The 23,670-nt window shown below is 33.2% G+C and overlaps 1 protein-coding gene across 3 annotated transcripts in view; it reads right to left on the bottom strand.

Moving 5' to 3' along the window:
- Positions 1–23,670, bottom strand: part of LOC142977660 (putative G-protein coupled receptor Mth-like 3) — a 70,850-nt gene that overhangs the window by 45,910 nt on the left and 1,270 nt on the right. For 2 of the 3 annotated variants that reach the window (XR_012959716.1, XM_076121727.1), the window contains exon 1: positions 9,607–10,131. The exons of the other annotated variant lie outside the window; for it this stretch is intronic. Coding sequence is in view for 1 of the 2 variants with exons in the window: in XM_076121727.1 (XP_075977842.1) it covers positions 9,607–10,035 (429 nt within the window). In the remaining variant the exon portion in view is untranslated. Of the gene's footprint in view, positions 1–9,606; positions 10,132–23,670 lie in introns of those variants that run through there. 3 annotated transcript variants of the gene reach the window in all.

Here is a 23,670-nt window from a genome sequence, read left to right as displayed (position 1 = left end):
TATTTAAATATGTCGCCATTAATGATCATACAATAAAGAAAAGTAAGGGTCTTGAATAGTACCATATAAATACAGGATTATAGATAAAACGTCCTTCAATTCTGCAGTTTTATTCTAATAACTGTAAAAATCGTCAATGAAAAATGTATCTTGTATCTCGAAATACAAAAACAAACACATGCTGCCCGTAACAACTACGACGATACTTCTCACGCAAATATTTATACCATATGGGCCTAAAACCACGACATCCGATGTTAGTGGCGACAACAGTTCGACACTGTTGACTCAAGAGTTTACTGACCTTTGACCTAAACGATCCGTGAATGTAAGTATCTAGGCCTAGGGACCAGGGAGTTACCGCAAATGATGCCTAAAGAATGACGGAAATAACTGGTTTTGATATTTATGTACGGCGAAGTTTGTATGATTCATTTTTATTATTACTCTGATATTATTTAGCCGTGGTGTTCTTCAAAAGGGTATATGCAGATATAAACAACACTAAAACATTGCACAATGCTATGCTATAACTATTATTTTAGCAACGGATTTTATTTTTTTACGACTGGGAATAGTTTCAATATTCTTAAGGCTGTACCTTAGGTCATTACATTTATTTTAAAATCGAAAGTCTTTACCTGATGCACTTTAATGACCAATTTACAACATGGTTTACACAATGTGAAAGCTTATATGCGTGAAAAGAACATACGTAATTTCAATCTAAACATAACCTATTAATTGCATTCAAAACCTAGTTTTGCATAAAAGCTTTCAATTCCTACACATTTCAAAATAATAAGACACCTGTCAATCTCAAAAGCACTTAAATATATTATTTTCATACATTTTCCTCTTGCTCCTAATATCCGTCTATCAAACATTTGAACAGACAAGTACATCAATAACCGTCAATTTGTCTTCATCCATTTTTATTTGCTGCTCGTAAAATAAAGAATATCGATAAAAACCTATTAGTTGTGCTCTCGTAAATACGTAGTGTGAGTTCTTATATCTGAGCTCAATAGTTCATAGGTATAGATTTATGTGTATTTCTTGTAATGTAGGCGCAACGTTCATCAACCTCTCATAGTGGTCTTATCTCGATAAAATGTTGATAACACCTGGAAATTGCGAATGCTTAAACGTAAAATCATTTTCACTCGATGTAGGGAAAGAAAATACCCATCTATGAGGGAGAGGTTCCGCCTCGGTTCTACCACGGTCCACCAGCTTTAGGCATGCTGCTTAGGGTTCGAACCCTGGATCATTGCGTAGGAGGCACATAATTATACTGCTCGATTCGATTCTTACTACTTAATATAAATCAATAACCAGTGGTAAAATCCCAAACCTTCTAGCTCTTTTCCCAATAACATTATAATTGCGATACTTTTTAAGAACAGATGTATATTGTTACTCTTTCACACAAAAACTACAGAATATAATTTTCATAAAATTAAGCATGAAATAAGTTAGGAGCCGGAATCAGGTCTAGGGATTGTTATTCCTGAAAAACAACCACTATCATGTTCGAAAAATTGAAACAGGCTTTTAAACGTAAAAGGCCAGGCTTGAACTTTTATATGTATATGAAAAGCGCCTCTACTATGTCACTTTCGGATGAATGTTTATAGACAAGCGGAACCGCCTTTGTTAGTTAGTAGGATAAATTGATATCCTAGAATGTCCTGTCTAAATGGATTTTAATTAATAGTTCAACCTATTCCTACCAGAAGCTACATTATCTCACTGACTGGTCAATAGAGGACTTGACACCTATTAACCTCGCACCAATATCGACCACTGTGGTTTAATATCGCTTGTATTAGCACACACTCGTTATACTCTGAGGTTACTCGAATCGTTACAATCAGTAGTAACTTGTGTTATTTCTAACAGCCGATACATTGAGTATTGATAGAAATTCGTTTATTTACTTTGTAGCCCTGAGAGATTTGTTTATGTAGGTAGTAGTTTCTGTACGCGACTTCACCTGCGTATAGAGATTTCCGGGGTAATCATGTAAGGTTTAAATCAAAGATCGAACATTGAAAGAGACAGTTACGATGACGATATTTGATAATATACACATACATACATAAAATTACGCCTTTATCCCATAGGTATAGGCTGAGATTAGAAAACATATATGTATGTATGTAAGCTTAACATTAAAACCACTGTTATCTCATTACAGTCAGGACCCAAGATTTTATGAGAGAATTCAGTCTCTTTTATTTGCAAGAATTTCAAAGAATTAAGCAGGAACGATGACATTTAATACTGCGTTAGTTACGGTGTAAGTATATCCAGAAATCCTAGCACTATTTATTTTTATCTAGACTTTGTCAAGGATTTTATTAGTCTGACTCTGTACATTGCTGATTTTGATTACGATAACATTCCACACAGTGCGTATGACGCTTCGGTTTGTGCGAAAAAATAGCCTCTTAAATATTCGACTACCGGCCTACCGCGATCTAAAACCAAAACATGTTTGCGTTCGAGTTTAATCGTGATGTGCATTCTGATATATTATTTGTATTCGATCGACTGTAGGATACGGATGCAAAAGAGTTTAATTGGTATCAATTGTGGTTGTTGAAACCAAATCGAATGTTTAATTATCCTTTAAGGAAATCGCATTATTTTTATCGCATTGAAGGTTTTACCAAACTTATTAATAGTCACGTAAAGATCAGGCGTGTGACCGACGGTTATACTGCTCTCCGAGGATCAGAGGTCCTCAACGTCCCTGTGCAATCTCTAAGAATGTTTTAAACAGAAAATCTCAAAAGTACTTTTTGGCGATCCAAGATTTGAACCCGATACCTCAACGTGGCAGTCGGACACTACCGAAAGCGGCACACATGCAGTCCAGTTATCCAGTCCGTAATAGTGCAATTTTAGTATAAACTAGCGTTTGTCATATAAAATGTCATAAAATAAATAGTTAGTGTGAATTACGCTTGGGGCGCTGAACAAATTTTAATCAGAATTATAATTTGTCGATAGTAGAAACAATTCCTTCTGCAAACGTCTTTTGCTCGATTCATATAAATATTTAATTTTATTTTCATCTTGGCTACGAAGTAATGTAGTAAATACAATCATTAATTTAAATTAAATTTACAAACATATTCCATAAATAATAACAACATATTTACCTTAATCAAACTGCCTAGGTTACCTAGATTAACGCGGTCTATTTGCAATGCAAATGTTTCCTCTACGTCGCTAGAATCACGGCACTACGCGATCGATTCAATTATTTTTAGTTCTGTGAAATAGTCAGCTGTTGTTGTCATATAAAAATTGTAAGAAAACATAAGCGCTTCCGAATTTTTAAGAATAGCCTTAGAACTTTTTGAAGAAATTAACCTTGTCACATTTTTTTATACATCCGTCCGTACTATATTTTTTTTGTACATACATACCAAATATTACGAGGCGCCCATAGCCAGTTGCGGTTACCGGTCGGTAAACGATCTGTGGGTTAAGCAACCGTTGTCGCGGTTATTCCATAGATGGGTGACCGCATAGTGGTGTTTGAGCTGGGCGGGAGAATGTTGAATGAAAAAAACAATCTCTAACAAATGACTGGCGACTTTATTATCTAGTTGCTACCGACAATTTAGTGGACTGTACTTATAAAAAATATTTTTTAATCTTTACTATAGTGTCAGTCGTTCTATGATTGACACTGATGTCAAAGGCAATACGACATCTAAAAACGCGTACCAACATTAGCAAAGACACAAGATTTTTTCGTGATCGTATTTAAATATGAAACTTAAGATAATTAGTCATTCGTAGGTAAACGTATCAAGTAATTATTTGAAATGTGAAATAAATAAAATATGCTATTAAACCTCTATGAGATCCGGTACACGATCGTTATATTAGTAGGTACGTGCAGTACACAGAAATGACATAATTTGCTAGAAATAATCAATTACCTACTATTATTCATCAATGAGGAAACACAGTAAGTATCACATGGTAATCCATAGCAACTGCTATCTTAATAGAGGAATGGGGATAATAAAATAAAAGCAGCCTTCGGAAACCCAGTATAAATATTTTCTAATTTATTAAAGCCGCCCTAAGGTCTGTACGAATCTGTAACACTTTTACAGCCGAACCGATGAAGTGATTCAATTGCAATTAGAAATTTAGCATTGAGATTGTATAGCGTATACTGGGTATAAGTAAGAGTATATAGAAAAGACCAGTGTAGTATAAAACGTAAGTTTTTTTCCAAAACTAACCCCCCGGCGACTAAAATAAGGGTTGAAACTTTACACGAGTGGAGTAGCGTGAGTCAATTAGTCCTAGTTTTGTTCCAATGGCATATTTCCAAAAACATTTTCCAAGGGGACATATTACGAGTATAATTTAAATGCAATAACTTTTGAAACTGTTTGAAGATAATGTAATTCAAACTACTTTATGCTTTTTATGTTCTCAGAACACTTACGTAATTATTTTGGTGCAGACTATTTTTAATGCTAGACTTCATTGAGCTAATGTGAGTGACCGAGAATGTATTTACCAACATCCTGCATATTTAATATTATAATGCAACGGGTCGTAAACGTTACTGAAAATTAAAGGTTAGTTTACCTTATTTGTTTACCCGACGTTTCGATTCTGCATATAATCATTGTTAAACTCAATAAATAGGTTAATAACAAACTTTAATAGGTTACCTATCGACCTTAAATTCTTTGACAAGGATTGCACGTGTAAAGCAGTAAAAAGTGTTTATCCTTAAGGATAGAGGAGGTCTTCGCCCAGCAGTGGGGCAAGCTCAAAACTAAAACAGTTCGACAATATCCTGCCAATATTGAGATTCGAGTAGCTGTCAAGATATTTTGTTCAAACATGTAATCAGCACCACTAGTGTATTTTGCAGGAACTATTTGTTACAGGTGATTTTAATTGTCAGACGTTCTCTACTCGATAAACACTGAGGGTAGAAAATGGTGGCACATGTCATTTCTATCGACATTTAATGCAAAGACAAAGACAAGTTATTAAAATATTTAAATTAAAATTTTCTTATACATGCAACAAAAGATGCGTCAAGAATAAAGATTCATCTTAACAATATAACAATCTCAGCTGACGTCTTCCATGTTTTCATAATGTTTTAATTTCCATATAAATAAGATTAACATTAACCTATCTAGTTTTCTTGGCACGCTCAGTGTATGGCTTCCTTTAAGGAGTAAATCCGGATTCCTAGACAAAGATTTTCCTAAAGAACTTCAAGGGTCGCGTTCACGAGGTTTCTTGATGATAAGGTTAAACAATGTTCGGTTTTACCAGTTCTGAATATTTTTTTTATTTTGTCGTATAGTTAGTGATGATCAATTTATTGTCAAAATTATCCAGCTGCCTGAAAGGCTTTGCACAACATAACGACTGATGTCCTAACGAACTTTTCTTAGACAACAAACAAGGACGAAATTTTGACGTGTTTCCGTGCTCAGTTCAAACTACAATGTGATTTACCTTTGAACAAATGTCGGATTACTTATCAAGGGTATTTTTACAGTAGTTTTCAATCTAATATGACACGTATTTATAAGCTGTAAAACTTGACTAAATTGTTTTAAATTCTAAACAGAGATTTTCATTTGACTTGCAAACAGCAAACATTGTTTGAAAATTGATAAAATTGTCGCAGACGAATTTATATTATGATAAAGTTATATTTTAGTAACTTCCACTTGTATTTATTAAGTATTTATAGCCGTTTAATTATTATATATTGAACATTTTTATCACATCCTGCATACGACGTACTTGTTTCACGTCCGGTATACGATATACATAATTACATGCAACATTTATTTTTATATTATTCAGTAAATGAGAAGAATTTCACCTAAAGAAATAAGTTGATGGAACACACAAAATTTAACTAAACCAACCTAACCTATAAGCGTCTTACAACAAAACGTCGTGTAAGGTTTGATTATTTATGCAGTGTTTTGTCACTTTCAATCATTTTTGAAATTGTATATGAGTGAAAAGGACAGTACAACTGTATACATAATCAGTCGTTTCCTAGTAAGACTATGAATACTTTTGTGCACACCAACTTAACCGGATTCCCCGCCGGCCGGCTGCGCAAAAAAACCTAAACAGTTAAATCGAGTCCTTCACCAATTGCATATCCACTGCTGTCACTTAACAAATACTACTAAAATACCGGTAAACAAAAAGTGCAATGTAATGTAAACATTGCAGATTCTTCTAGTAGTAGCCTTGATCTTAATGACGTGGAGCCGAGACATTCGACAGACCTTGAAGGTACGATCTGATTCAGAAGCTAAAACATAAGTGAGTTTACGTCAAGAGGAAATGAACAATGTGATTGACATCCTAAAATACAAATTATATACCTATATATATAATAAATAAATAAATAAATATATCTATACTATAATATTATAAGGCTGAAGAGTTTGTTTGTTTGTTTGAACGCGCTAATCTCAGGAAATACTGGTCCGATTTGAAAAATTCTTAGAGTGTTAGATAGCCCATTTATCGAGGAAGGCTACAGGGCACAGGCTATATATCATCACGCTACGACCAATACGAGCAGAGTTACTGTAAAAAATGTTACAAAAATGGGGAAAATCATGACCCATTCTCTTTAATGTGATGCAAGCGAAGTTGCGCGGGTCAGCTAGTTTTTTTATATTAGTAGCCGGTAACACAGCTTTTTTATATTAGTAGCCGGTAAGTAGACTACTCGTGTTGTTACATTGAAGACAGTGAAATCTTTTGACTAAAAGGAAGATCAATGCTACTGTATTGTCCATATTATTATGTTATAAGTTGTTCCTCGCATTTTCTCTCGTTCATTGTTGTTCCTCTACTCCCATTTAGGCGTATACGTAGAATAATATAGGCTATTAGTTCAGTTATGGATGTAGCGTATAAAAATGTCTAACAATTTAATTTTATTTTGAGGATTTGATCGCTCAAAAGAATGGAAAATTGCCTGCAGTTTATTTTGTAGTACCCAAATTCTAATACTGAAATCAGGGTGTATAAATATGTAAAACTGTCAGGCTTCATAATTGATAACGGTCTGGTTTAGTGTCAGTGATTTATTATGTGTGAAGTTAGTAACATACGAATTACTTTCATTAAACACGCAACTTAAAAGAATAACTTTATACCCCGAACGTGTTTATTTAAGTAATTACATATTATTTACACAAAAATTTACAATTTATAAAATACATATTATGTTGATTGAGATAAACAATATACATTTACTTTTTTGTGTTCTTTGTTACACTTTACTGTCCCACTGCTGGGCAAGGGTCTCCTCTCTTCCCAAACGAGGGAGAGGTAAAGCCTTGATTTTTCACAAAACATATAAATAACCAAATTTACATTTTAAAAGGAAGAGAGTAAAGTTGACTTTTTGAAGATATAAACTAAGTAATTGTTATTTCATCATAACTATTGAGCTTTTGGGTAACTTTTAAACTGTCGTGTTAAATAACTTCGGGGTAAAGGTACATTTGCATTATCATATTGATTCCGTGTAATATTACTGCATTAGTCATGACGTAGGTAATTTAAATATACTACCTACTATAACTGTAATTTTTAATACATTTATTATTAAACACTATTGTCATTTACCGGACACAGTTCACGTCCAATCTTTATAGTACTAAGAATTATGCCTATGACTATAGCTGGGTTTTCCCATCTGGAATTTCCAGATTACTTCAAATTTATTTTAAGTCATTGCTATTCTACTGATGGGCATAGGTCTCTTCCCGGAATGAGAGAGAGGTTAGGCTTTTATCCACCACAACTAAACAGAACTGGCCAACGCCAACTGGCACAAAATAAAAATAAAATAAAACTGGCTGTTCATAGTAGTACAAAAATAACATTAATAACTAAAGGTTTTCTATGTATAGCCTGTTTCGTGATTAAATATTTTAGACGATTACTTGGTAGGACTACAACTTAAAAGTAAACATTTTAATACTTGTAGGAACAACGAAGAAGGCATATGATTATGCCCTACGATGGATAGAGAGAAATAGAGTATAATGATGGTGATTAGGTACGGATAAGGGAATTCGCAGTCCTTCAACCAACAACCAATTGAAATCTATAGACTATCCCACGTATGAATATTAAACATTTCAATCAAAGTATGTAGGTAGGTATTTGTAATTGAAACGACCGTGTTTTTGTGATACGCCGAGACAATGAGTACACAAATAATTATTAGGTATAATCCTCCCACGGCTTCCTGTATCCTGTTGTTGATATTCGTATCAAGCCTTGTTATCCTTGGCTTACATACAAAACGATTAAAATAACGTTTTAAAACATTTTTTACAAAAAAATATTGATGTTTTTAACAGCGGGTTTCGAATGTCTGTGTAATTTAACAAAGGACGATCGTTTTATCGTTGTATAACATTACTCGACAAATAATGACACTTTTTGACAGATTCATACGTTGTATGACAGTTGATGGACATATAACAATAAAAAAAAGAGTTTCGGACATACTGTATACACTGTGTCTCGGGTACTCTTTGATTATTCCTTCATTTAGTTTTTGTACTTAACTAAAATAAAACACGGATATCGTAATTGTTGTTTGGACATTTGTATGATAATTTTATGCTACAAGAATAACACTGACTAAAATAATTATTGGATGACGCCGCGTAAGGATATTTAAGACATTATTCTTGCATTTTGATAGTGGCATGTACCTAATGGAGACCTGTAGTAAATCTAATCGCGGTCTATAACTATATTAGAAATTAATGCGAAAGATTTGAGGTTTTCATTGATAAATATAATTTTGTTTCTTACTGACAGACAACTACAGACAAGTCTACTAAACGGATTTTGAAAAATCACGCACAGATCGTTTACCTATAATTTGGATTTAGGTACACGTAATTATGGTACTTTATAGCACCGAAAATCTTTTTACGCGACCAAAGGCTCAAGCAGAAATTAGCAATAAATTACCCGTTATCAATGCAATAGCCGCTATATCCGCTGAACTTCAAACATAAGCTATTCAAAACAAGCACTTGACATATTCATTTATAATAATCATGTCCATTCATGCCCTTGACATTGACTGATCTCGGAAGAAAAATATTTGTACGTCGCTTGCCGATTGTAGGTCAACACTCGGTCATTGAACTTCATTCAAGATTAGATATGTGTGTTAAAGCTTCAGCCGTTTTGTTTACAATTACTGAGTAAAAACAAGCTTTATAAAAACCAAGGTTGTAGACGCTTTGCCTAGTTTTTGTTAACCTAATTTCTGCTGTGTTTGATTTCTGGCTGTGAAAAGTGATTTAGTTTTGTGTACAGAATTGCTCTTTGTTTTCTTGGCTTTGTGAAAAATTTGCGTTGAGTATAATTAGGCATATCAATGGAGGCATAATATTGACTAAAGTTGTTATCATTCACGTTCGTTGTATCACGAAGATCCACTTCTCTCAAGAAGATCTTGGTCTAAGAACTGCACTCTCACATAAGACTCAAAAATATCATAAATAGTGTAATACTTGCCTGCTGAATGTACAAAAACAAATCTTCCAGGTAACACTGATGGTATGGTCTTCCAATCAAAACGCCAAAACCGGTCTGCTCTAGCGTCTTCTTCTCACGAAATTGCGAACCATTATACAACTCCAAGCCGCTACTGCCAATTACATCCAGATCTTCAAGTTGTGTACAATTCTTTCCCAACATCACGGAACCAACAGGACAACACTTGCGAAAACATGTCTTAAATTCACACAAACACCCAAACTTTCTCAAAGTACCATTCGAATAAAATTTAGAATACACATATTTTTGCGGGAACACAACACCATCTTTTTCAACAGAACCATTTTTTAATCTTTTCCCGTTCGTAACGTCTACACTGAAGACGTCTTCGCATGGCTGGCCAGTTACAAACTCGTTCAAAAATAGAATTAAAATTATCGGCAACATGTTCGATGCACGAGAAAAAATATATTTCGCGCGAACGTTAAGATAGCGGCTCTTTGTAATCTGTGTTTGACGGCCACGACCGACGCATAATGTTGAACGAATCGCACTGGCCGGTCTGACACCTACTTTATTTATATAAACTTGCTTGGAATAGGAATTCATTAATGGGAAAAATTAATTGTTTAAACTCACCCCTGCGGCGCGTTCACAATGGGTTAATTTTGGGTGTGGGAGAGTACATTTTTATTTTATTAGTTTTGTTCTAACGAATACTGTGCCTTTTTTTATTCTCATTTGTTTGCTATGTGTCAAATTTTGTTACATTTATGCTGTCTCGTGTAATCTGTTATGTCTTTGGAATCTATTCCTTTCAATATATTATGAAAAAAAAATACCCACACTGACAGTGAAAGCTTTACAAAATTCTACAGGACTTTAAAAGGTTCAATGATACCTCAGTGTTCTGTAAAAAAATGTGGTTTAGTTCTATTCTGCTTCAAATGCAGTACAAAATAAAGGTCATGGTTATGATGACACAAAGTCAAATACCTTGCATTATTGTACAATCATATTAACGGAAGAATATAAATAATATGCGCTATGACATCAGTACCACACGCAATTGAGACATGAGTACACAAGTTAAAGTTACGTATATAAATTTTAGAACTAACTATACAGAAGCTACTTTGCTTGAGTACAAAGTTTAATCTTATATTTCAGCCTCATAAGGAACGTATTTTAAACAGTAGCCTATTCTGGATCACAGGTCCTCAGCTATCATCGTGCTAAATTTCGTTAGAAACGGGTAAGCGGTTTAGCTGTGAATGCGTAACAGACAGACATACAAATTTTCGCATTATTCAAGCTTTAGTATTGACTGGAAGAATGCATAGTATATGCAGATTATATAACCAATTGATCCAGTCTTTCGAGATTCTTATGTAAGTATTATTTAATCGAATGCGATATTCGCAGATTTAATTTATACTAATATTATAAAATTGTAGAGTTTGTTCGTTTGTTTGAACGCGCTAATCTCAGGAGCTACTAATTGGAAAATTATTCTTCTCTCTTATGTGATGCAAGCAAAGCACGGGTCAGCTAGTGTTTTGAATAAAACTCCGCACATCCACATCCGCGGATTTCTAAAAATCCGCATTTGGTACAACCGAAGTATGTACTAACATTAACGACAAAAACATATACCTCTAAATAAAGTCTTGAACTTATCTGTCGGTTGTAAGTACTCAGAATAACAATAAGTTTTGCACATCCTCAATGTTAGTGGCACGTAAACAAAACAGCTAATGTCAAGAGGTCGTTGAAACATAAATATTATCCTTATTTAAAATAGCTGAAAATATAGGTACTAAATCTTGTTCCTCTGCAGAATCACATTTGGCCAGTTTTTTTGGAAAAAGTTGGATGTTCCTATTACCTATGTAAATAATAATAAAAAAAAAACTAAAATTAACGTTTAAAACTAATATTTAAACTAATATTTAAAATTTAAAAAAAAAACATAAATATCTATTACCTTTGTATGTTCCTACTATTTAATTAATGTGAATTTCCATTTTTTTAAAACCAGTAAAAAACTAATAAATTTTAATTACCTTTAATAAGTAAGTAATGTATTTCTTAAAAAAATTATCATAGGTTGATTTCTTTAATGTTGTGATCTTCCAAAAAAATAATTATATAAGTTTTTCATTAATAATTGATTCTATTGTTAACGAAAATGTACGAAAATAAAAATAAAAGAAATATCGTCCTTTAGTTTTATTAAGTTTTCTCAAAAACCTCTAATTTTTGTACGAAAACGAAAAACGTATAAAAACGACGTATCTAACATATTTTTAATTACGGTAGTAGAATAACAATGACTTACGTACGTATTTTGTTTATTTTGTGTATTTTCCTTGAACGAGAACAGCAGCTTAAATAGTCAAGGATTTAAGGCATTGTATGCAAATTATTAATAACTGATGTTTGACACAAACTCTTTATACAAATAGATATAAAACAAAATAATAAAGATAGCGCGCTCGCTATGCGTTGTAGTACTCCTCCCCGGTAATATAAGCTGAGCAAAACACTTACCCTCTTACTCATAAACACACTATAAACCTATTTTAATTAAAAAGCTACTATAATATGTTTTCTCTCTTTCATTTCGCTAAGGAGTGAAAGAAACAAAACACTTATAAGCCTTTCATAACTTCATATATTTTTATGAATAAAAGGGTTAGATATTAGTGAAGTCGCGCAAAAACTAGAAACAATGATATAATAACATAAGTTATAATTAAATTGTGGCATCCATTGTATGGTTTTTGTCAAAATCCGCATGACTGACTCGACTTGTTCAATTCTAACTTTAGAACTTTACGAGAAATAAAGCGTATTTCTGGTTAAGTAGATTCAGCAATACAAATGCACTCTCGACTGACATTTTTAACTTTGTAACTAGTAACTTAAGTTTATCGTAACCAATCTAAAATATCGTATCGCTGATAAACATCTATAACAAGCTTTAAAATGTGCTAAGAACTTCAGATGAAATTTGTATTGCCTAAAAAATACAAATATAAGTACTTTTGTACTGCCGCAGAATGAAACCTGTTTTATTTTTAAAGGGTTTTGCCTACAAAAGGGTATTTTGTAAGATGCTACTTATTGAAATGGCGAAAACTGGGTGTATTGCGTTCACCTCTGCTTTTATTTGAGTGTAACAAATGTGTATTAAAAATAGATAAAAATTACTAGCAGTGTGCACACCACCTCTAAATAAATAAAGAATAAATTAGTCGCCCTAATCTAAATAAACTATTTAATTTAAACATTAATAGACAGGCCCGAGGGACTCATAAAAACTATTTCTACCCGTTACCTGATGACATGACACTAATTAATTGAGTTTAAACATTAAGCCTTTGAAAAAACCTATAGCGTTACTTTCAGACCGCTTATAAGAAGGTGTTTACACTGACCGAAGTTACTCGACCGGTTAAGATTAGTATAATTTTGACAGATTTTTTTAGCTATGCGTTTACTGTCACATTATTAAGTTAGAAAGGAACTTGTTTGTGCTCGTTACTTAAAACAAAATATACTGTGTTAGTTACATTTTACAAGCTAACTATGAGGGGCATAAACGGTCGGTCCTGCGCTGACACTGGTCGTGTCGGTTATTCGTCCCACCGGGCTATGAGAGGAAATAGAGAGTAGGTAAACCTGTGGTCACATTTGGACTCGATAAACAAAGTCCCACACCGTCGGATGTTTGCAATGAAACTGGCCGTCAAAACTACCTATGAAACTAATTTCATTAAAGTACTTTTAGCGGCTTTTGCATCAAAGAGTAACAAAAATACTAAACTAGATCCATCATATTAGGTCGGGGAAAAGTCTTTTCGCATTATAGTAGGTTACGTGGTAGAAAGGGCGTCATAATTTATCATTATATTTGTAACTAGCTGACCCGCCCAACTTTGCTTGCGTCACTGAAGAGAATGGGTCAAAATTTTCCCCGTTTTTTGTAATATTTTTCGTTGCTACTCCGCTCCTAATGACCGTAGCGTGATCTTATATAGCCTATAGCCTTCCTCGATAAATGGGCTATCTAACACTGAAAGAATTTTTTAAATCGGACCAGTAGTTCCTGAGATTAGCGCGTTCAAACAAACAAACAAACAAACAATCAAACAAACAAACAAACTCTTCAGCTTTATTATATTAGTATAGATACTTTTATAATTTGATGTTACCTTTTTAAGAGGTCAAGCTAACAAACCTAATTATTAAATTATCGCTTCAATCCCCATGGCATCTTAATCATGCAATGCGTAATTCATAAAGTTATGACTTATTAAACATGTGGGTCATGAAACTGACGGTTTTATTGTTCTGTTTAGCCTTTCATTCAATTTAAACTGTTTGCGACTTTTTTCGCTTGAAACGCTGTCCTGAAGCAATAGCAGCAGTTTTTTTTGTTAGCACTTTATGTGTCCCACTGCTGGGCAAAGGCCTTCCTCCCCTCTTTCCTTGCCACGATGGACACGCAAATGCCGTTAAATCAAAAATATTATATGGTTCCAAGATTATAAGAGAAGAATAGTGAAAGTTTTATACAACATTCACAATTTTTTTTAAATTAAGAGATGAGTTATACAGATTATAAAGCTATGTGCCAATTATGACTTCAATCAATAGATTTTTACGTAAAAGAGTAACATGTAATGTAGGTATTGAATGCAATGTGCTGAATGTATAAAAATAGTATGAATGGATAAATCCGTCTTGACAAATTTTGCTAAATTAAAATATCAGTTTAATGTCCCAAACAACAGTTCTTGTGTTCCAGTGGCGAAGGCTCCATACAACTCGATTCCTACCGGCTTCCCTTTCTAGACAGACTTAATATTAGTGTTAAATTAATTGTTTACTTTTGCCTAATAATACACAATTAATTAATAATCAACAATATTTAAACCGAAATCTTTAACTAGAATCAATAATCTAATCGAAACAGGCCGAAAACGCCTACCCTTCAAAAATTACGCTCCGCTAAAAACGCAACGTGAAGTAATAATAATGAAATAAACCGTAGGCGCTGATCGGGAATCGCGTACAATAAAAACTATGGCGGCGATGTCGCTTACGACCTTTTGGATCGCGCTTTACACCGCGCTGCATAGTGGCGAGCAAGCCGGTGGAAGAGCGGGTTGCTTCGCACTACAGCGCTCGCGCCGGACACAGACATGATCTTACGCATGTTTCTGTCGCGGCGCGAGCCGCGTGCAAGAGCGAGATGGCGAAATATAAGCTAAGCATCCTGCATAAGTATGAGTCGAACATTCTTCACCAGTTTGACATTAGGTTATGTTTGTTTACTGTTTTTTTGCGCGCTCTATAACAAATTAGAATATTTGTGTTTATTACAACATTATTCCTTAGTAAATGTGTTTGTGCATAACTGTGAACGTATCGGTGTATTAAACAGTAATTGTTTTGCATGTTTCTATTCGAGTAAATTTTCATTTTGTCAGATTTATAGGTTAAACTCATTTCTATTAAAGTGTTCTGCGTTTATCCATAATGTGTTTGATATTTTATTGTTGATGAATACATTCTAAATTGCTTGTATAATATGTTATAAAACAACCAGTGCGAGACAATCATCAATCGTTCGATATACGTTATCTTAAATACCTATGTGCTGTTGTGTTACCTACGTGTTACTACACTGAAGACAGAGTAACTTAATGCAAAACAAGCATGATTAGGTAGCATGGTAAGTACCTATGTATTATTAGACTGTAGAGAGAGAAATAAGAGAATGTAGATAATACTCTCATATTGTTATTATGCAGAATTTTACGTCGATATTCTTACGATGTACATAATATGTAGGTACTATACCTAGACAATGACTAATAGCTCCGGCTTACCTTTTGTAAAAACTGACCCTTCGCCACTGTTGTGTTCACAAACAAAACATTTGGAATACAAATACACAAGTGCCACGTGTTTTTGTATTAACAGCGTTGCCTATGACTGATATAACGTAAATCAATAGGATATCCTGTGGCGGTGTCGATGGTGAATTAATTATTATTGCACGGATCAATTCCGTCGATACACGAACTAGATAAACTATTGGTTTGTGTGATTCATCTCACGTTACCACAGCAATCATTTTATCGTGATGTTGTGTAGGTTTCGGTGTTAAATCTCTTTAGTAATAATAAAAAACCTTTTCAGAAAGGGTTTTTTAAAGTTGAAGACCTATTTGAAGTTGGTTAATTAATTAAATTTGGTGTTCGTCATAATTATCATAAACAGCCCATTTCTACAACGTACTTAGTAAAGTAGCTACTTCTATGTGTGTGTTTTAGCGCCTATATGCCTCACGCCTTTCCCATTGTTAAAAATTTAAATCAATGATAGATTTTTATTAAGCTCTTCTAATCTGATTAAAACGATCTATTTACTGAAAACTTCAATAATAATTATATTCAATAATATTTTTTTACTCTGTAGGCTCTGTTAAACTGGACTAATGAAAAAAGTTACAAAAGACTTTGTTTAGTTTTGAGTGATTATACATATAAATATTTTTTTTCTTATAAAGTATTATATTGATTATGCTTTCTGTGTAATAGGGTTTTAAGCCTCTTAACTAATACCACTTTTAATTTACATTGAACCATTAAACGAATTGTTTGTCCAGCTTTGTGTTCCTCCATCGTTTTGCATAATTAATTGGACGGCTTAAGGACGGCCGAGCCTTATATAAATAAGTATATACACTCGTACATCATATAAATAGTACGACAATGTACATGGTTTTTGCTAATACTTATATTTATTAATGAGCTAGCTATGTATGGTCTAAGTATAATGGATATCTTTTTTGCGGTGCGATTACCTACACTTAATGTTATAGCCTTCACTCGATTTTGTTTTAAATATAACATTATCAAAAGAAATATCTATACTTAGTATTATAAAGCTGAAGAGTTTGTTTGTTTGAACGCGCTAATCTCAGGAACTACCGGTTTGAATTGAAAATGTATTTTGTGTTGAATAGACCATTTACCGAGGAAGGCTTTAGGTTATATAACATCACGTTACTGCCATTAGGAACGGAGTAAAAACGAAAAATGTTACAAAACGGGGAAATTTCACTCTTATGTGTCGCAAGCGAAGTTGCGCGGGTCACCTAGTTTATAATAAAGTTAAAGTGTCAGTGTCAGTCTCAGCATACACCTCACTAGTGGTAAATGGTTCGAACCCGAGGCAGCACACCAATGGAGTTATGTGTGTATTAGAAACAATACCACTTGCTCTAACGGCGGAGAAATAAATGATGCAACCTTGTATGCCTCAGAGTTCTTTATCAAAGCTTTTGGTCTTGGTCACTTGGGCAACGCGATGAACTCAAGGCCTAACCCCTCCCTCATTAAAGTATGAGACCCTTGCCCAGTAGTGGAGCTGTAATGGTGGTGGTGGTGGTAATAAAATAAGATAGACATTAGGAGCATGGTTTTAAGACACCCCTGGTAAGGGCTCCAGCTAGAGGATCCTCTTAAGGATATGCGCTGTGTCCAATTCTGCCCAAAGTCACTAAACCCCGCGGATGAAATCGTGGAGTTTAGTTATAAGAGCTAGTATGTAGATAAATATACATCCTCTAAACTGTTAGTTGTTCGATAAGAATGTCGAAAAACCTTTCAAATTTCAAATGTGTTTGTGAACTTACTATGTTGCATCAACGATACTCGTAAATTTAATTATGAGATCACTGATTCACTGCTCTACATTTATATACTACGATTCCATTTTTGTTTATTGTTTCTTTATCTACCTGCAATAATACTTCAATGTTCTGTTACAAAATCATAACTGCTTCATTTCTTGTTTCAACAGGATATTGGTTTTTAATTACAGTATCTTGGGCATAATTAAGAGGTCCTTGCTTTGTTATTGTTGTGGAACATGGACTAAGTAAGTAGCTATTTAACAATCGACAAAGAAACATTCGCAATGTTATCCTTTCCGTAAATATAAAAACGTTTATTGAAAATTAAACATTTAAAGTTCCGGCCAAAAATATTAAATCATAACGAAATAAGTCCACTTTCGGAGAATTATTATTTTGAAAATGGTACATTTAAATGGTCTCTAAAACATTAATCTACGATTTCAGCATTTTTAAATAGGAATCGGTTAGTCTAACCGGTAGAATTTTGGACCGATGTTTTCATAATTTAGCGGACACTATTCATCGGATACGTTATCTAACACTTGTATATGAGCTGTGAAACTAGCTTAAATAATTTAGATTAAAATAACACATGCAATATTACTACAGCCCTCTAGCGCCAACCAATTGATTCACTTTAAACTTTTAAAGTGCTTAGTTCCTTCATAAGGCGCTAGATGTCGGTAGCAATGAAAATGTGTCATATTATATTACTTGGAAAACTGCGCGTTTCACTGTGTAAATTGTAAAAATAGAGTTTCTATGAAACAATTAAAGCCGGTGACGATTTTCTGAGTAAGGAAAAATTCAAGAAAATTACATTACATTACCTACGTACTTAAACTACATACTAATAAATCAATTTAAATACGGTGAAACATCGCACATTTACTCATTATCTAACTAACTAGTTTGCGTTTATTCTGTAGGGTTCTTATAAAACTGGCCGTAGCGCATCAAGAATAGGGTGTGAAAAAAACACCAGACCAAATAATAAGAGAGCTTTTAATGCGCTATCATCTTTTAAACTTTTCATGACCTCGAAATGAGTAACTTTTGCTGAAGGATCAAAAAGAAGATCTGAAAGTAAAATTCTACGAGTGATTTTGACAAAACGTCAAGAAATTTAAAGTACCTATTTATATGGCATTGATTGCTGTATGTATAATAGGTATTAGGTAATGCCATGATATCTTTATAGGTTTAGTGAGAAGCCTCTATAAATAATACCTGGTATAATAAATACTAGTCTAATCATAAGTACATTAATATATTGGTAATAAAATAGCAATAACTGTGCTTTTAGATGATTATTTATTTAGCTCATACCTGAAACAGGTCAGGGGTACTTATCTGATACATTTAATATAGTGATTACAAGTGATTTGTACCTACTGTTTAGATACAAAACATTACAAAATACTCTTACATTACATTACATTACTATCTGTTTATTAGTGTTTATACTCAAATCATTGCGGGCGTAATTGTGGTTCTCTCTATCTCTCTTTCACTGTCTGTAAAGCTCTATATTATTCTGATATATCATCAAAATAATGTAGAGTTGAAATAAAATTACCTATCTTAATGTCGCAAATGCTACCTATATTTAAATGAATGAATTACGTTTTGTAGGTAGTTGATAATTAACAATTATTACTAATAATTACCAATACATTCGTTTTAGAGCCAGATTTACAGGCTACCAATAAGCGTCTGCCGGACAGCGATGTAAAAAAAATCTGCCACATTTCCTCCTGATAAGTTATCCGATACTTGTTCGGAAGTAATATCATCATTCATTATTACTATATCAATTTTACAGTAAAATACCTTCATGTATACTTTACCTACTTATTTTTTCAAAATAGTAGGTACCTACTGCGAATAAATTTGGATTTGTTTCTAAGCTGTGTCATTAACTCGTGGCCAAAGTGTCTGTAGATGTCCCAAATAAATAAATAACATTAAAAACTTGTAAGTATTAAGATTTCACTATTACTAAAGATGCAGATATTTAATAATAGTAGCTCTAACACCTTGACAAACTGCAGAGTTTGTCAAGGTCTTAGGGCTGCGCCATACTAATATTTCATAGATGAGTAATAGCTAATAATGGTATTTGAGCCGAGCGTAGCAAATAACAGTTGTGTAATGCAATGATAAAGAATGAATTTGCAATTTGTAAGTAGGTATGTAGTTACATCAATATACCTACTAACATCTAGTCCAATGTGACAAGATGTATAGATGTGAATGAAGTAAGATTAGAGAAGTTTGTGAAGATCGTACCAAGTGATGTTCTCTGGTTCCTGCTTACCCCTATAGGAAGAAGGCGTGGTTTTATGTGGGTATGTATGTAGGTACATAAATTACTATAGTAAATAGAACCCTCACGTTCTTCAAGAGTTCGACGTAGTGACTTGTGACACTACCTTGAGGCTTGTCAGATGGTTAATTTGCCTTAATTTGTGTCGGCGTAGTGCTTATACCACGGGGATTAGGCTTTCGAATAGTCTGTAACAGTATTTATTGTGTAACAATACAATAATCAGTTATTTTGTTAAAAATATATTAATATAAAAAATGTGTGCTGTGATTATCAAATGTTTAGCATAATGACAGGAAGTCCGGTATTTAGCAATGTTAGTAAAATAATCTTTTTATGGTTATTTAACTTTAATATCTTTATTCTCATTAAATAAAGTGGTGTTTTTAGTAAATCTTACAATTATCTACATGTACCTACCCTATTTTATGTGAACTAAATATCTTATATTTTCTATATGGGTAGGCAGAAGACGAAAAGCGGTGCTGAAACACTACAATACGTTTTACTACAAGAACATACGGACAGTTATATAACAATGATTGACAAAGCAAATAGGCAATATCTCTTAACTCTCTTGCTATAACACTCACTGAGGTCATTAAAATTTATTAAAGTAATATTGGTAAAAGGAAATACTAAAAATATAAAATACTCACTAAACCGATTTTTTGCTGCATGGGCGTCATAGTGTTAGTGAATCGGCAATCGTCGAAGATTACTCGGGTATTAAATCTTTATGTTTTGTGTATTCCAATCACGCGCAAATCTCGTCATTTTCTTGTAAGCATAGTTAGGCATTATTCCGATTACTTCTTATTATCAGAATATATAGGTATTACCTACATTCAATTCGTAGTATAGTGTATGAAAAACGTCTTGAGACTTGAGTTTTGGTTTAAACACTCGAGTAAGCTATGTGACTAATAGATGTAAATTCTAAATTACGTAGGTGTAGGAAAATCCCTGTTTACCTTTCTTGCAAATTGAATTTGAACGTGTTTCTCTGAAGGTATTTAAGTAAGCAAACAAAAGTCATTCTGAGATAATTGCATTGAAAACATTTTTAAATTCTTGTCCTTTTGTACGCTTAGCTATCGAAATGTCTAATTATAAATTGTTTGTACAATAAAGTGCTTTCAAACGTTGATTCTGAGGTGTCATATTTTGGTCTCTCATATTAATTTATGGACAATCATAGTGTTTAATATTGACCAATGAGACTATGACCTTATGTAGGTACTAAGCTCTTTCTGACATAATAATATTTATTTTTGTTTTATGGCCCTATTGTCCTACATAATAACTGTATTATTTTTTACTAGAAACATGGAAGAGTTTATAAAAACCAAAGATTTACATGTGTTTTTCTCAAATATAATTCTTATCAAGTGTCAAAGTTTATCAAAGTTTTGACACCAATAAAAATGTATACACAACAAAGTAGGTATTGGCTCAGTAGTAAATAATGTTATAAAAATGTTTTATCTCGTTCGTTGTACGTAGGAGGATGCAATCTGTACATGTGTCCACGTATTCTATTACGATAACAAAGCCATTAATGCGTTTTTATCAGAGCACCGCTGATTGCCATTGTCACCTAACTTTACGCGAAATTGATTTTGTGAAATTATATCCATGACTGAGCTTCTACCACGTACCACTTGTGATGTGTTGGGAAAAGTAATAAGTTCTTAATACACGTTCCGTGTACTGACGTTTGAGGAAAGCTATTCGTAGTATATTGTGTCACATGGTTTTATAGAGTAACGAATTATTTTTGATATTTTAACTGTAAAACATCAACAGGTTTCATGAAAATTACATTACATTTAAGTAAAAAAAAAAATGTATATTTTAATCCATACTACTATTTTGTTATAAGTATTTATAAGTGACACTGTAACAAACATATATTAAGCTTTTGATAATTAGGTGTCAAATTCTCACATGCCCGACCCTGAACGACAAATCAAACAGTCAAATGTACATAATCGTTAACGACTGAATCAATAATCATTAAGCCTCAAGTGGAGACATAAACATTATAACTTGACATAACTAATTCATTTGTATGCTAAGAATGAAGCGCTTAAGTGACAATCGATGTATCTAAGTAACTCTTGATCGCGGCGTTTTATATTGAAGTTATAGATCTAGAATAATACGTATTGATGAATTGGTTAGCTGTAGTCTATACGACGGCCATTGTGTACAGACAGACAATATAGCATAGTGTGTTTACGATTGCTGAACAAAATTTCGGGTACGATTCTCGGGTCAGGCAGTGTTTGTTTTTTTTTTCAAATTTATGTTACTTAAACTAATGAAAATATTTTTTATAGTAGCTTAAAGTTTGATAACGTACTTGGTATAATTATGGTTATACCTAAGCGACTACAGGTGCGAACCTGTGATATGGACTTATCATTATAAACGCTGAAATGCGGGTAGATACATTTCAAACGTCTCTGCCTATACATATTGTAACAGCCGTAAGTAATGCACAATAAAACAGATTTTTCATTTTAACTTTGATATTTTTGGGATAGCTAAAGAGGAACAAAAAGGGATATTTATTCTTATCTTTAGAGTCCCATAGCTCCATGGTGTGCAATGAGTGACAAACGGAACATAAAACATTATAGCTGTGCAATAAATCGTGGAAATAAAACGAGAGCTTGTACTTTGATATACTTAGGGACAATCTGTTGTCTTAGCAAGGTACAGAATAAAGAAACAGCAAATATATGTCTCAATTGCTGCTGAAGTTCTGGAATAATACCTGCGGCTTGAGGTGGTTATTCTAATCATAATGAAAAGCTGAGGCGATCAGTTTTCAAAATATGTCAAATCTCGGCGAAACTTTCTTAATTTTGATAATAAGCTTTCACAGTGATAACACGTTCTTCTTGTGTGAAACGCTTGTGTTCTTTTTTTTTACTGGAACTGACATACGTTAGTTATACTTATATATGAAAATGAAAAACATTTGCTATAGTAGGTACAAAATACAAAAGTTATAGTGAGGTCAAAATATCACACTACTAGATTTTACAATTGAGTGTAAATCTGCGGGTGCCGTAGTCTCTATTATAGGCATGCCTGTATCGTGGGGTCCCAGCTTCTTATATAAGATAAGATTTAATATAAGAGTAGTGAAATTCAGAGAAAAATGCAGCATATTTAAAAAGTGCACTCTTATTAAAGCACCCTGTGCGTAACCAGAATTATTTATTCATAACAGTCTATGAATATATTGAGTCCAGTTATTACAGTGCAGACTCAAGTATCAAGACGTGTCAGTCATGCAGCTCAATCTTAATCCCGCATCCCACTTCATGTATTATAGTTGAAAAACTTTCATGAAAATAAAGATGAAATATTTTTTTGTCGGCCAACATCAATATTTCATCAAAATGAGTGTTGTAAATAGTCTGATAAAATATTGCTTACGCTATTTTAAAATGTTCAAAGTAACAAAATTTGTTGTGTGTAGGATTCTTGTGTATTTGCTTCCTGTATAATTTTATTATTATCACGCCAAGATTAAAAAATAGACCCTTTTTTATTGATTTTGATCTCTACAAACCACATTGTGTTTACAAATCTTATAGTAAACTTTGGAACCAACTTTTATCACCTATTTAAATTGCAATTTCATCAGATATCTATACTAATTTAGTAATTAGGAAATATTTATACACGCTAATCCCTGGAACTATCAGGTTTCAAAAATATTGTAGTATACGATAGCTACATTTGTAAGGAGTCAGGGATGTCTCTATCTTATAATCTGTCCGATCATAAAATTAAGACATTTGGGCATGTGATGCCGTCCTATCCAAGCCTGCGGCCACCAAATCCTTCAGTGCAGTGTTTCACAGTCCGACTCTTACTATAACTCAGTAACAGGCCGCTTGTAAAAACATCAGCCAAATATTAGGTCGGGGAAAAAGTCTTTTCGCATTATAGTATGTATGAACTTGTAATAAATTATTTTCTCTACACAAAAAAGCTCAATATTTGGGTA

Source organism: Anticarsia gemmatalis, chromosome 13 (assembly GCF_050436995.1).
Source record: "Anticarsia gemmatalis isolate Benzon Research Colony breed Stoneville strain chromosome 13, ilAntGemm2 primary, whole genome shotgun sequence".
NCBI lineage: Eukaryota > Metazoa > Arthropoda > Insecta > Lepidoptera > Erebidae > Anticarsia > Anticarsia gemmatalis.
Note: the sequence above shows the minus strand (reverse complement) of the source record. Positions and strands in the feature narration are given on the sequence as shown.